Source organism: Haemorhous mexicanus, chromosome 1, assembly GCF_027477595.1.
Source record: "Haemorhous mexicanus isolate bHaeMex1 chromosome 1, bHaeMex1.pri, whole genome shotgun sequence".
Lineage (NCBI taxonomy): Eukaryota > Metazoa > Chordata > Aves > Passeriformes > Fringillidae > Haemorhous > Haemorhous mexicanus.
The window spans coordinates 24,622,271-24,638,532 of NC_082341.1; the positions used below are offsets into that span (position 1 = coordinate 24,622,271).

At 40.5% G+C, this 16,262-nt stretch overlaps 1 protein-coding gene across 9 annotated transcripts in view; it reads right to left on the reverse strand.

Annotated features, from left to right (window-relative positions):
• Positions 1-15,515, reverse strand: part of SGCE (sarcoglycan epsilon) — a 32,853-nt gene extending 17,338 nt beyond the window's left edge. For 3 of the 9 annotated variants that reach the window (XM_059843385.1, XM_059843401.1, XM_059843390.1), the window contains exons 1-4: positions 15,338-15,515; positions 7,092-7,196; positions 3,124-3,246; positions 451-608 (exon numbers count right to left, since the gene is read on the reverse strand). In XM_059843385.1, coding sequence (XP_059699368.1) covers positions 451-608; positions 3,124-3,246; positions 7,092-7,196; positions 15,338-15,446 — 495 coding nt within the window. In that variant the 5' untranslated portion in view covers positions 15,447-15,515. Of the gene's footprint in view, positions 1-450; positions 609-3,123; positions 3,247-3,676; positions 4,107-7,091; positions 7,197-15,337 lie in introns of those variants that run through there. The other 6 variants (XM_059843395.1, XM_059843403.1, XM_059843411.1 and 3 more) reach the window with 6 other exon arrangements.
• Between the last annotated feature and the right edge of the window lie 747 nt (positions 15,516-16,262).

Sequence of the window (16,262 nt, forward strand, 5' to 3'; positions counted from 1 at the left end):
ACAGTTTTGTCATTGTAACACTCATATGAATTAAGTTCATAAAAGTGCTAAAAAAATAAAATAAAATAAAATAAATAAATATGAATAATGAATGGTGGGATATTTGATGAAAAATAACTGAAAATACCCCAAACCAATCAAACCAAAAACCCCAATCATGCAAAAAAAAAAAAACAAACAAGCAAAAAAACCCCACAACTGCTTATTGGCTGAACACTTTGCTCTAGTGGGGAAAAGTCTGACCCATATTTAGGTTGATTGTTACTAAGTTATGATTAAGTTATTCTTCAAGTACAGTTGCTTAAAAAGTCTTTTTTGCTCTGTATTTTGAATAAAACTTGAATATGAAATAGCAATTAACTCTTCAAAAACAAAGGGGTACTTGTTGACAGTTCTGAACCTTACACTCTAAACCAAAATACATATTTTTGAACTTTCAAAAGCAAATACCTCAATGATGGTTGGCTTGCCTACATTTTCTACAGTTGGTGAGCCATACAGCACTCCATCACTGTACGGTGTCCTTTGTATATAGCGCAGCCATCCAGGTCTGTCAGGGTAACCCATTAAATTGGTATTAAACGTTATAGGATCATTACTTATTTCACCTAGATAAGAGAAATTATATTAGAATATTTACAAGAAAATGTTAAATGCTTTGATTTTAATTTTTCAAGTAGGAAGTCACATTCTGCTTTCACTTGTTTTCTGAACTTTTCTAAGAAGAAAAAAAATAAAAAAAAAAAATTGCTAACCTTTACCATATCAGAAACAAGTGAACTATTACTTAGCACCTCTAGGTATTAACGAATTCATATCTGGAAAATGTAACCAACTGCAGACATAATGTGCAGGTACTTCCTAGAGCTTTGGCTAACTGAACGCTTATGTTCACTAACTAGTGGTTCTGGATTTTAGAGCACAGCTCCACCTCAAACTGAAGCATCTAACCTCCTTATAGACAAAAGCACAAAAATTTCAGTACTTTAATTTCCCCTCCCAACTTACTTTTATTGATGCTTTTAATGATCCAGGTACTCAATGTACTGTAAAGAGTGGCTTCGTAATCAATAATGCCTGAAAGCTTCTGTTAGCATTAGGGTACACATACAGGTATTTGGCACCAACAGCCTGGCAATTGTTTTAATTTAGAGAACAAATTAATTCAAAAAAGGATCAGACATTCCTGTGAACTGGAGCCACTGATGGCTACTAAATACAGCGGTCCAGCTGTAAAAGCCCCTCAACTGAAACCAGTACCTTGGTTCTTGTGGTTCTTATTGATACTCTTATAGAAGTCAGGATTTTACTTCAGCTTATTTTAGCTTTGGTAAATGAGATCAGGCCTGAATACTACCGAATACTCACCACCAAGGCGGGGTCCAGCTGAGGCACAGAACTCAAGTCAAATCCATTCTGAGCCTGCACAGACACCTCTGCCCTGTGCTCCACCTTGGCTTTGAGAGGGCAACAGCATTATAGGACAGGTGATAAAAGGAGATACCACCCAGCCTGGCCCAGAAAGCAGAAACTGAGCCCAGTGAAGAATGAACAGCTCTCATCTCCTCCAGAGAGGGACAAAGAAACTGAGGTGTGTTGCCCAAGGGTCACTAATCTTTAGGTATACATTTCCACATCTGGTTGAGTAAAATGAACCAGAACCAGACTAAACCAGTACTTGGGTGTAACACAACTTCCCTCACAATTCTCTCAGGACACCCCAGTAATCTGATCTATTGCAGTCAGAATCACAGAATTCAGAATTACAGAATATTCTGAGTTGGAAGGGACCCACAAGGATCATGGAGTCCAACTCTTAAGTGAATGGCACGTACAGAGCTTGAACCCACAGGCTGGCATTACCAGCACCCTGCTCAAAACAAATTCAGCACCACAAATGATTTGAGGAAAATTCTGAAAGCGACCTGTGAGACATTGTGGTTTGCCCTTCCTTCATCAAGATAGGCCATAGCAATGATCCAGCTCAGCAGACAAAAATAAGAGTACCATGACAACACACAGTGAATTACTGACATAATCCCAATTGTCTGTGGGAACAGACAGTTTTCAAAGGATGTGAAACCGGATTCCTATTGCCTTGGAATCACATGAATGTCAAGAGGCTGCAGCTGTAGGACAATCCATCATTAGTAAAATTTCCCAGCTCCTTCCACCTGTGTGCCAAAACTGAGAGAAAACTGGAACAGAGGCAAACTTCACTCTGCCAGTCACCATAGCATAAATGAAGACTCAGGTATCCGTGTCAGGAAAAACACCCATTTCACTAAGAGATGAAATTTTAAAAACATTTGCACTTACTCATGTTTACTCAAAATTTAACCAATGCTAACAGAAGCTTATTTTTTCTTTAAAGTGAGTCTTAGTAACAGCACTCCCAAATCAGTTCAAAAGTTTATTAATGAAACAGGCTTTGATTATGTGTGCACTGTACAAAGGTTTTTCCTATTCTCCTGTTATGGGAAAATAATCATATTTATATAAGCTGGATACATTTATTCCTTTTCACTGTTGATAAGCATGTGTGGCTGAATGCTCTCTCTCTTCCCACTCCTACCAGACTGCTTACACATATTCTAACCTGTGGTGACCAGTCTTTTAGCTTTACTGTATGGCAAAACCATACTTAGGAAATCACAGCTCCTTCTCTAAAACCAATCTGCTTATTAACATTAAACTGTTCCTAAATATAGGAAGAAGGCTGAAGCCAAAGGACTATTTTTAAAAATGAAAAAAAACAGTATTATGAAATCTCATATTTGATTTAATCTTCTATTTTGTCTTATATTTACTATATGCTTCCAAATTGCTCCTTCATATAGCCTGATACATACTAGGTCTCAAACAATGACCAGATAAATAGCATTTTTAACAGATATAAATTTCCACAATTTCATATTAAATGCAAAAGTGATGAAACTAGAATATTTTAGAAGTGTAGGACTACACATTTTATTTAATTTGAAGATATTTCAATAGAAACTAAAACCTGTCTTGTTTATCTTATATGTTGAACCACAAGGTATGCTAAATAGACTTCAATTTTTTTATTAAAATATTTTTTCTGTATCTGCAAATAATATGGAAGATCTTAGCATCTCATACCAGGCTTTGGGTAAGGAGGGAATTCCCCCTTAAAGTACTCTCTCTCCAAAACATGAACAAACAGAACTCCAGCAGAAGGGTATACATTCCGATCAGAGTGCACCTTAGACAGAATTGTGTACACTGAAAAGCAGAAGGAGAGATAAGAGACAGAAAAAAGGCAAAAATGAGACATGCTCTAGGTAACTTCATGCAATTCAACAGCAAGGCAGGCATCTGGGAGAAGGAGAGCAACAAATATTAGGCACCTGTTAATAAGATTTTTAAAAGGTTACATAGATTTAAGAACAGAACACAGAGCAAACCTTCTCTTTGCCCAACAGGATCCTTTCCAAGATTGCAATAAGCAAAACTGCCTATGTCAAGATTTCAAAAGTTGTATAAGCTCTTTATTTTTATAGTAATAAAGAAAAAATGAGGAAGGCTGTTGTAATTTTATGGTTGGTTTATTTTTAATATTACATTAATAAAAGTACATTAAATGAATTACACAATCATGTTTTCCTGATATTTTACATAGAGAAAGCAACAGAGAAATACAGAGGAACCTTACCAATTGACAGTTGTCACTCCTCACTGAACAGAAATGGCAGATTTTTCACTTCTTGTGCAGAAAAGGACATAGCAATTCACTTCAGCTGATTCCTATGAGTTCTTAGAGCTAGACTTTCTCAGACCACCAGGGTAAAATACAACTCAAACTTTGGTTAGAGAGCTCTTTACTGAAGATGTTGGGCTTGTATTGAAGGATAAAACAAAAGGACAAGGGTATTTATAGGTCAGTCAAGTGAAACTGATTCCAAACAAAAAAAGTGAAGCCATGGTTTACAGGACTGAGAATCAAAAACTTGAAGAAAATTCAGAACAATCAGCATATGTAAAAGCAATAAGGTGGTTTTTATTTAGTACAAAATTTGCCAACAAGGGCATAGCTTTTTTAAGTATAACACATTTGATGCAGAACTACATACACATTTTAATGAATTAGAAGAATGAAGAAATCATTACAATAAATTAGATGGATAAGAAGCCACTTTATCAACAAGTTTCAAAATCTAAGCATAAACAGAGAATACTGATTTAATAGGCGTTTCTCAAAGTGTCTTAATAAGATTGATTGTAGCTTGTATTACTACTTTTATTACTACTGAATTTTAATTTAATGCCCTGAAAGAATTGATCACTGCTAACAGACTTTGTCAGTGAGATGAAGATTACAAAAGTAGTAGATAAAGATGGTAAGCCACAGACAACCACACACAGCTACCAGCCTTGCTTGAGAAGCTGGAAGAAACTTCATGAGGAATCACATCTCCAAATGCAAATTATAGGCCATACAGCCTGGAGGTACTGTCGCTGGGAAGACAGACTCCAAAAGACACTTCAGAGATATTGTAACAAACTGATAGGAATAAACTTGTAGGTCCCAAAGGTGATAATTTCAACCTTGGATCAATAAGCAGGACACATTTGAAATGTGGATAAAGCTCATGTAATTCTTCAATGCTGGTGTCATTTTTTAATCCTGGTATAATTTCTCCAGCCTTATAATTATACCAACTTTCTTAATTGAGATCTGCTTAAAAAGGCACCATTAATTAGGCATTAATCACAGGCATTCCAGCCCTCGCACCACGTACTTGGAGTGGAATCTATCTCACCTAATTTTAGATGCCTACAGAAACAACATCCAACACTAAGTTAGTCAGGCTCCTTTTATAGTCAGTGTAGAAGAAACAGATGCTTCTAGGGGTTGATTTATTTGATTTCTCCTGTAAAGTGAGATGAACCATGTCCTAGATTCCACACTACACTGACTAGATCTCCAGGGACTGCAGAGGCATCTGAGAGGAGATGCAGACATCTGTAACTGTAGACCTCCACATTTACACACTCCCCACTCTTCAAGCTTAATGTTGCAGAATGCATAGCTCTGGATATACTACTGATCACATTCCACAGCATTTGCTTTTTCCCATATTTGAAAACCACTTTTAACACAGTACTGAACAGAGCACTTTTCTAAACTTATTCTTTCAAATAAGTTTATCTTAGTGACAAAATTTAAATTATCCTGAAGTTTAAATTGTTACTATTCTGTGTGGTTCATAAAACAGTGTCATTTTCATTATGTAGACTTATGTACAGTAAGATTGTTGATTTACTTACTTAAAATTAGTAAATTATTATCCAAAAAACCTCTGCACACAATTCTGTGAATGGGCTGTAAACAGCACAAGGAAATTAACTAATTTGCTTTAAAATATTTTCAAGAAAAGCTGAAAAAATAACATTAACAGAAGAGCTGACAAAAATATGGTGGCTGGGTGAAGGTGCATCAAATACCTAGAAAAGTTCATTTTTCCATTTCTGATGCTTTTCCTCTACAATGAAAATCCATTTCAAACAGGAAGAAGAGTGAAAAAGAAATGTGCATTATTTTCGCAGTAAATAATTCTTTCAGGAAGAAACAAGCATCATAGAATCAGCAATTACTGAAAAAAAACTATATAACACTTATTTTGTCTGCTATTACCACCACTAAATGCCTGCCCATTCCTAGCAATGAGACATTCCTTGCTGCTGAAATAAGTATACTAGTAAGGATTTGATGCAGATATAAAACACTGATCTTGGTGGAAGTCTAGAAACATCTCTCAGAAGGAAAAATCCCAGAAACCTGTTTTATCTTGTAATGACAAACACATCATAATGACACAAGTATGGTGATTAAAAACTCAGAAGTTCTTGCCCTTCTTGTCAAAGATGCCCTCCTTGTTTTTCCCCCCAAGAAGTTTCTTCAAAACTAGAAGGAAAATAATGAGTCTTCAGTCTATTACAGCTATCATTAGCTTTTCAATAATGAAACAAGTGAAATGCTACTTTCTTCACGAGGTTTTAAAACCCATGATTATTTTCATGAGACAGACTAAAGATGAACATGTAATCATCATCTTGGGTGATCCAGGGATGAAACTGAATATACTTAAATAGATACTAATCTAATACAGCAGACTGCCAGCTGTGAATTGTCTGGGCAAATTCCCTGTGGCAGACAAAAGTCTCAGGGACTGTGAAAAGCTTCTGTAAACCTAATCATGGGAAACTAAAAATCTTCATTACTTAGGATCACATCAGATCCCTGCTAGAATCAGCTACCTTGACAGCACTGCTTTCCTCTTTCTTGTTTCCAGATCGCTTGGAGGACTTTCTGTAGATCCCTAGATCTCCTTATAAATCTTGAATACAGGCACAGCCAGGAATTCAGACAGGATTTTATCAGCCTGCAGCCCAGGGCCTGTTACCAGAAAGAGAAAACCCCCATCTCTAGAAATTTCAGAAGTTTCACCATATTTGTTGCAGCCTGTATGTTGATGATCCTCAGGAAATAATTCACCTGGAAGTTTTTTGGGTGGTTTTTTTCCCCTAGAAATTTCAGTTGGTTCTCTCCCCACTGATATTTAGCAGATGAAGAACAATCCCAAAAATAACTTGATCTGGAGGCCAATCCAGATTGTCTGCCTAGAGATGAGCAATCAGTGCAAAGCTTCTTCTCAGCCAGCGTGCACTAGCGACCGTATTTGATGTGTACTTGCATAAATGACAGTAAAATAGTCTTTTTACATTCATGTGTGAGAAGACTTATTAAATTGTTACAGAGAAGTTATTGTATTAAGCAAACTGCAGAGGTATCTTCAAGCAACCAGCCACGATAAGAAAATCTGTAGTATTAGGTATAAACACAGCCATTATTTCAAGCAAAGCTACAGGAAAAGTCAGGGAAGACTAACAAGTACACGCAGGTCTGTGAATATTTGAAGATTGAAGAAATGTAAAGTTTTCCAAATTACTTACCTTAAAAAAGCACCCTACTCCTAAAACAAGGACATGACTGGAAAAGCAAGAGTAATATTAAAAGCAGGTTTGCTTGAACCAACAGGGTACTTAAATTTGCAACCTAAACTCACCATTCTTCTGAACAGCCTTTATTCTGCTGATAACATAACTGTGGGCTCGCTTAGTCGTCCAGTTAACAGTTCCATTATTGCCATCAGCAGAGCTTAGCAAAATAGCTTTTCACAATAAAACAAATGCAAAAAAAAAAAAAATTAGTCAGATCAACAGACTGCCACAAACAACCTGATCAGATGGGATCAGACACCTTCTACAGCATGTTTTGGTTTTAGTCAAAATTTAGGAATCACAGGTAAAAAAATTAATTGGTTTGAGTATATAAACATATAATAATATTTCTGACAATCATCTTTTTGACACCCATTTTTCCAAATAAACTAAGTCTACACTAAATATTTAAACCTCTGCAGACACTTCTGCTGACATAATTGTATGGATAACAAAGATGAAGAGCATTCTCTAATAAATATATTTGCACTAACAAAATCTCACATACAGGCAGAAATATATAAAGCAGCTTTCACTGGGGTGGTATATTTTGGTCAAAGTGGGAAAATTAAAGTAAGCAAGCTTTACTTTTATAATGATGCTTATATAAAGACTCATGGGGCTGACTGCCTTTCAGGCATAACCAATAATCAATTTCAAAAAAAGAACCCATTAAAAATGGCTGCCTACATCCTACACAACTAGAACACAGCCTGAAATCAGCTGGATACATGCAGCTGAAGGTGGAAGTTTTAAATGCAGTGAGCAAATGATTACTGGAGACAGAAAGCAGCTGTGGAGCTGACAGAAAGATTCCATCTCACAGCAGCAGAGGTGCCTGAGAAAGCTCCCTCCTCACTTCCCACTTTTTGTTCCTGCTCTTCTGTGATGAATAATAGGTATGCCAGCTGTACAGTTACATGCCAGCTGAAAGTGCAGAGGGAAGGAACTGCAGTCAGATGCTAGGAAAGGGAAAGTGGCCATAATGAGTAGGTATTTTTGTTTTGAAATAGTTTGGGAGTGAGAACTCATGTCAAATCCTGAATCAAAGATGGTTTTGGACTAGCATCTTAATTTCTTTGTAAAAACAGCAATACCAGAAACATCAAGGAGCAGTACTTGTGTACAGATACACCAGTCTGCAGGAAGAAATGAGCACTTATTGGAAAACATGCACAGTACATGAAAGAAGCCTAAACATCTGTGGAAACTTCTGACCTGTTACACTAGGCAGCTATTAAATTAGTGATAAGACATTCTTCAAACAGAATTCAGGAGGTTTCAGGAGGTCAAACAGATCTGGCTTAAGCAGTAATAAAGATACACCATACTCAATCTACACAAGTGAGACAGATATCTATTATTGATAATTTATACAAAACATCTAAAAATTAATTGAGGATGAATTGTAATTAAAAACTAATTTTTAATGCACTTTTAATTTGACTTATTTATTAAATTTAATAATTTGATTAATGCAATAATTACCATACCAACACAATAACACTTCTAGCAACTTTTACCCTGCTGAACTGATCTGCATATATTGCAGGTCGTAATACAATAACATCCTACGAATAAAATTTAGTACTGCATAGGACTTTGTTTAAATTTTAGTAATTCTTGAAAAACTCAAGAAATTCCTAAAAAAATCAAATAGAGTTGCTCCATTATTCCAATAGTATGAGCTGGGCAATCAGAGGCTTGTCAGCTACAAACCAGCACCAGTATCAGACAAAACAATTAATACGAGATTAGATAACTGAATTATTAAATGGAGAATAGTATTAGAGTTGTCAAAATTATTACACTTATCACAGTCCTTATTTAATCCTTATTAAGGATTTAACGCTTTTTTTTCGACACTTTTGGTGAGCCCACAAGTTTTTCCTGATAAAGACAGCAATAATGACATTACCCTTAGCTATACAAGCTTGTCACTTATCACTTCAATTGAAAAAGTAGATACTAAATCATTTTAGCACATTTAAATGCATTTAAAAAACAGAAAAAAATAAAGACAAGTTCCACATTGTGTTTTTCAATATAAATGGTTAGTAAGTATCTTATATTTGGGTTCCAAGTTGTGCTAGGTTTGGCTGTGTGGATTGAAGAAGTCACCTGTCTACCTCTCCATGCTATGCTGCATTTCACAGGGGAACTGGAAAAGCAACCAGTATGCCTGTTCTCAGATCCTAGTTTATAGTGTGATGTTTTCATATACATCACTACTGATTTGATTTCAAATGACAGATGTGAAAAGCAAGAGAATAGGGCTGCTAAAAAGTTATATGAGCTTTCTAGTCGGTCTCTCAAAGTTTTGGCATTAGCCTAATGTAACTGGGGCAGAGGGAAGAGAGGCAGGATAGAGACGGAGATGGGGAGGGAGACAAAGAATGACTTGTATGTATCAAATATACTGAGAGAATTTGCAGGTAAAAACAAAGACTAGGAGACTGACAAACAATAGAGATGACAGAACAGTCTGCATTGTCTGTGAAAAGGTGATCAGTGATGTGCAGTTCAATGGAATAAAATGTAACTGCACAGCAGGAACAAAGGCATCAGCATGCCAAACACATACTGTGAGCACACAATTCAGGGATGCTCAGCTTGGGTAACAACCTAGCAAGTCAGGTTGAACAGAGCTTTCACCAGAACACTGGCTAGAACAGCTGACATGTAAACAGCAACATCAAGAAGGAACAGGCAGACTTTATTTTTGTACTTGACACAGATATGATCCCTGTTCAAATGCTCTGTCTAGCAGAGCCTTGAAGAAGCAAATGTCAGCATAAGGAAGGCTCTGGGAAAATCTGAATATGATTAAAAGATGACAAAAGAGACCTTATACTACAGAATGCAGGGATTCAAACTACGCATTTTATCAAAGAGACAGTTTAGAATTAATTTAATCAGCCTTGTACTCACGATGAAAAGAATGTTAATAGTGTCAGGCTCTTCAGTCTGTTACACATGTTGCCAGAGTTACTGGAGAAGCCACCACTGCCTTCAACAGGAACAATTCATAGCCCTGTGCCTGGGACTTGAACATGCCCAGGTGAAGCACATCACAGTTTTTTCTTCTTTCTCCAATTTGGTTTTCTTTAAATTATTCTTTAATTATAATTGTGTTGGTTATAAATAAAAATCACATTTATATTAATTTATACTCTTTTTTCCCCTTTTTAAAGTATATTTGCATAATATTCAACAACTGAATGTTTAACAGAGTGGATACCAACAACAATTTCTGACCACACAACAGCCAGAAAAGAACACAAGTATCATGGACCAAATTCACATTCCCCATTCCTTTACTGCACTCTGACCTCCAAACAGTATCTTGCACCTCTGCCTATCCTCTTATTCCTTCTTTGAAGTAGGATCTCAAGCCCATCTCTCCTACTATTAAAGCAGCACAAAGCTCAAGCTACCAAACCCAGCCACTTCCCCTCTCTCCTACACCTCCACCTTCTCCTGGGACCTAACATAAACACATGCTTGCTACTTTGACACCACAGAGCAGGGCCTCTGACCATGCTTACATTGCCCCTTACTCTCTTACAGCACAACCCCACTGCAAAAAGCTACCCTTGCACTCCTCTACTGCATATCCCATCTGGTCAGTCCTCCTTCCTCTGAATTCTGAGCTGGAAGTGCAGATTCATAGACAGCACATTTTTCTGAAGGACTGCTGAGAATCACCCAGCAGAACAGTTAGAAACCGACACCATTAGTTGAAGTGAAACATCTGTGAAGAGAGAACCCCCTGCAAGGTGCATAGCCCACAGCTGAAATCAGAGCTTGTAGCCAGGCAGTTACTGAGGATCCACTGGTGTCCGCACTGGATACTTGTTCAGTTGATCACATCATCCCTTAGAGGAGGCAGAAGTTGCAGCACCCACCTACTCTCACTTCTCTCCCAACTTCCACGCACTGTCCTCTTGACTACTAGCTAGTGCATGGCAGAAATTTACTTAGAAGGGATTCTCTCAGCGGAAATTCACATTGAAACTGGATATGTTCTAACCCTCTTCAACAGCTACTACATAAGAAACAGGAATTAATTTGTATTAGTTCTCCATTGCAGACTGCTCAGGACCCTCTACATTCAAACTGTTTAAAAGTCCAAATCAACCCCAGAAATATTTCTTGGCTCTATTCTTAATAATATTTGTTCAGTAGGCAATGGTTTTCCATCTATTCCTGGGCTATCCACTGATTACTGTAACATCTGAACAGTTCTCCTAAATCATTGAAGTAAAGTAACCAAATAAAGCATTTATCAGTCTAACTGTTAAACTTCAGCACTTGCATTCATGGGAATGCTACAAATTAACTACTTGGAGAACAAAATCCTCATGATTTATTAACAGTAGCATTTACCCACCACCATTCTCCCTCCTACTGCAGGCCTGACAAGAGAACCAAATTAGGTTAGCATTTCCATGAAGGAGAGGAAAACACCATCAGTTCCTGTGGTTCCATCCCGAGTGTAAAGTAACCAAGGGGGTATGTACCAGGCCACCCTGGTGGCCTGCTATTCCAGGATGTCTCCTACATTTCTATCATTTTTTGATATGAACTATCAGGGTATCCCTGCAATTGCATTCCAGATTTCAGAGGTGGCAATTGTTCTGAAAGACTAAGGAATTCAGAAAAGTCATTGATTTCAATACACTAAAATTTCTGTTTGCTCAGTAGGTTGTTCTTTCTAACTTCTCATTTTCATGGCTTGGACTGTCACTAAAATAACCTACATTTAAAAGGCTGTTTGTGTTGCAATTATACAACATTTAGACACAGACTGAAATTCCTATGGAAGTAATCAAAACCAGCAACTTCCTTCTTTCCTCTAGAAGTCTGCCAAGGAAGATAGTCTACACTCTTAGTGACTACTGTAAATTTATCACTCTCTATTCAGGAAGAATTCAAAAGCTCTTCAAATACTGAAAAAAAAAACCAGATACTCTTGTCTAGGTTTTAAATAATTCTTTCTTTGATTGGAAATAACCTTTCTTCTAAAGAAAGGGCTTTACTTCTGTGACTGCAATTCCTGAAGTACTTTAATGAACTTCCAACCAAATCTAAAAACATAAAGGAGCAAAAATAAGCCTCTCTACACACTGAACAGTTACATCTTCTGCTATAAAGCTGACTTCTTATTGCCTGGCTTTAGGACCTCCAAGATGTCTCCACGTACTGCCTATAAATAATGTGTTTCTGTAATGAAAAGCATATTAATGGAACAGCTACTTTTCTCCCTCCTGTAATTACTTACTCAAGTAAGTACCTATTGACAGTAGACTGTATTGACCTGGCTCAGATGAGTAGTACAGGCAGCATCTTCATAGGCAGGCAGACATCCAGAGGCTCTCTGAAGGAAACCTACTTCTCTGCCCTATGTTTGTTCCACAACAGAACAAGGGCAGGTGTGCTGTGGTGTTAGCTTGAAAACAGCAGACCATCTGTGAAATGTTCTGCCTCCTTGCACAGGGCGCGGCTTAGCAGAGGAGTGTTGCCAACAGCACTTCTGCTGTCAACAGCAGGGCAAGTGCAGGGATCTGGTTCAGCCTCCTGGATCCCTGCCCCAGCCAGTGATTTCACAGCTGTTCTAAATGGGCATGTCTGCAGCCCTGCTCAAAAGGGGCATTCCCAGCACATTCTTCATCACCTAGCACACACCAGTGGAAACAATCCCATACCAGTCCTGGGCAGTACATACACCTCAGTGAACTGTTTCTGTGGGTCGACTAGTTTTGAGCCAGGTGACCCAATCCACAGTATCACTATACTAGTTATTTGTCACTAGGGAAAGCAGCAAATAATCCCTAGCTGTGCAACGGCAGGAGAATGCTTTCTGGCAGCAGTGCAGCCTTATGACAAATTAATGTGACCACATAACCACAGCTTGCAAAGTGAGAACTAATGAGCTTCTTCCTCATTTTGACCCGTTTATAAGGAAAGGAGAATACAACTCCATTGCTCTACTCCCTGGGATGAAACAGGAGTTCCAGCAACAACACAGGCACTGACAACTAATTATAAGTGCAGAAATATAGGGCAAAACCACTGGCCACAGTCACTCAAAAATAGTTTTGGCAACCACTCTCTCTGTAGATACACAGTATGGGGGCAACTCATTGCTCTGCCAAACCAATATGACAGACAGCTCTACTAGTGTAATTCAGCAAACTTCTAGGAAGTCTGTTACTACAAAGCTAGAGTCAAAGAACACCTAACTAGTTTCAAGTAGAGATGATTAATCCTATATATCACTTCTGACAACGAAGTCCCATGTTTTCCTAGCAGTGGAGTATCATCAGCTTGCATTTGGGAGTCAATACCTTCAATTTGAGTACTATACCAGACCCCTAGGAGCAACTGAATCACTCTTACAACCTTTAAATTCTTCATTCTCGTGAAATTCCTGGATGTTGAAATAATGTTTTGCCTCAAGGAAGATAGGAAGAAGTGAGAGGCAGACAACCCTGCTGACTTCTGACAGCAGCTATCCTCCTCCAGAAAGCCTTTTTTCACAAATTTTTAAGAAATGCAAAAATCATAAGTCAACTTTCTTCTGTAAATCAAGTGCTACAACATAAATGGGGAAAACTAATCCATATTAGTTGAGGAGAACTAAAAGAAATCTATTTTCAAGTCCTGTGCTACTTCTCACATGCCGTTTTGTCTGTCAGATATCTCTTGCCCTGTTAAGTAATGCTGCAGTACTGTAGAGTTGACAGGATTCAAAATAATGGATTTTCATGCTGGGCAATGCATCTTTGAGCCAGCAGATGAGATTGGACCTTCTTTACTTAGGGAGTATGGAGGGGAGCTTGGGTGAGCTCCTGGGACAGCTTCATTCAGATCAAGAACATACTACAAATCTCCACCTTGTTGAAGAATAAATTTTATATAGACATCTCTTAAAATAATGTAACTGAACTAAAGTTCATGTCTCCCTTTTTACATCAGTTTCAAACCATATATTCTGTTTTAACTAATGAAATCTCACTGAACCAACCTTAGAAAGGTTTAAGTGGAAAAGCTATCATGAAAAAACTTTAAGACCTCGTCCCTTACCATGTAGCTTGGAAAGGACTTGTGGATTAAGCTCATAATTCAATTTCTATAAGGTAATTTAGTTGACCTTTGTAAAAAACATTATTTCAGCTGATACTGAATGCTTATTCTCAATTATGCTAGTTCTTGCTTGGTTGCTATCCCACAATCAGTCATGGAGGGGAAGGTGGAAGAGGTAGGAAAAATTTCCACGTAAGGGAAAAGCAGTCTTGTCTTGCATCTAACAAAGTTTCATCCTCACATTGAACAACTTCACACTTAAGTTCTTACCATATCTTTACTATATCCAGTGCCTCATGTCAATTCTGCTGCTAATAACCTATGACAAGTATGGCCATAAGCAAAAGAAGTACTAGGAGGGTACCTAGATACTATTCAAGAGGATATAGAGCAGACTGCTTGCAGATAACACACCACTGACCTCTCAGAACTCAAAAATAACCCAAACACATTTCTTGCTGTTAACTTACTCTTGATGTAACAAGTCTCACAAAGGCAGTCCTGTGACTGGGCTGCTATTAAGTGTTAGCTGTTTGATGTATTTCACTGCGAAGAACCTGCAGGTGAAAAACCTGCATGAAAGCTATTATTTAGCTTTTAGGGACCAGGATCAAGACTTTTTCTGAATTCCTAATTCTAGCTCGGTTGGACTAAGTGGTCAAGATGGGAAATAACGGAGAAGAAAGACAACACAAAAGACACCCCCGTACACACAACAGCCCGCTCTCGCGTCAGGCACCAGGTCGAGAGACCGGAGGAGCGCAGCGGGCCCGGCCCAGTCCCCGGGAGCGGAGGCTCCCGCGCCATCCAGCGGCTCTGAGCCAGGCCTGACTCCCGCGCCCCGCCGGCACTCCTGCTCCGGCCTCACCCGCCGCCCCCGCGCTCCCTCAGCCCGGGCCCCCGCCGCGCCCGCCGTGCCGGGAGGGGCTGTGGCGGTCCCGGGGTGGGGGCATGCAGGCCGCCATCCCCGCGCCGCCTGTGGAGCGTCCTCCGGGAGCCGCGGCATGGGGAGATGCTGGGACAGCCCAGCCTCCGCACTGACGGGGGGGCACGGGGCAGCGGGAATGGGGCGCGCAGCGAGCCGCAGCCGGAGGGCGAGGCAGGGGGGCGGTTCGGCCAGGAGGGGACGCGAAGCCCGAGCAGAGGCAGCACCGCGGCGCAGGCCGGCCGCTGCCAGCGGGGCCCGCCACCGCTCGCGGCGGGGACACGCGCCGTGACCGACCTGTCAGCAGGAGCGTGGTGAGGGCGCTGTGCGGCCACGGCCCCGCCGCGCAGCACCGCATCGCTCCCCGCTCCTCCGCCTGCTGCTGCCGACACCACCGCCGCCGCATCCTCTATGCCGCCAAGTACCGCTACTCCGGCCGCCGCCGCTGCCTCGCCCCGCGGCGGCCGCAGCATCCTCCCCTTCCCGCCCCGCTCCTCCCCGCCCCGCCCCGGCCGCCGTCTCCAGGCAGCGCGGCCGGGAAATGCCGGGTATGTTGGGAGGAGCTTTTCGCCGCCATGGCGGGGTGGGCACAGCGGAGCTGTTCGGTACGGGCTCCGCAGGGAGCGGGCTCCACGGGCCAAGGTTCCCCTCAGGGCAGGGGCAGAATCGCTGTGGCCCTCGGCGGAGGCGGGGGCTGCCCCGCCCCGCCCCGCGGTGCAGAGGTGGTGGGACGAAGCCGTGGTGCCCCTGGTGAAGGGGCAAGGCGTAGGCTGAGATGCCTTGCCCAGCCCAGCCTTGTCCCGCGCCCTCCCTTGGAAACCCGACCGGGGAGGGAGACATCCCACACCCCACAGGTTTGCCTGGTGCACACGAATGTGCGGTGCTCTTGGAAAATATCGTGGGGAAACCTCCTAACAACAGCTTTTTGAACACTTTACCCCATCACACTGGAGGGGGTTCATAGGGTCAAAAAGATCATTATGGGTCTGGAGTCTAAGAAGAGACTGCAGGAAGACTGCAGGAACTGGGCCTCTTCAGTCTGGAGAAGATTGAGGGGAATCTCATCAATGAGATGATAAATATTTCAAAGGCGGGTGCCAAGAGGGTGGTGCCAGGCTATTTCCAGTGGTGCCCAACGACAGGATGAGGAGCAATGGCCATAAATTAAAACACAAGAAGTTCTATCTCAACACGAGGAAGAACTTTACACTGAGGGCAGCAA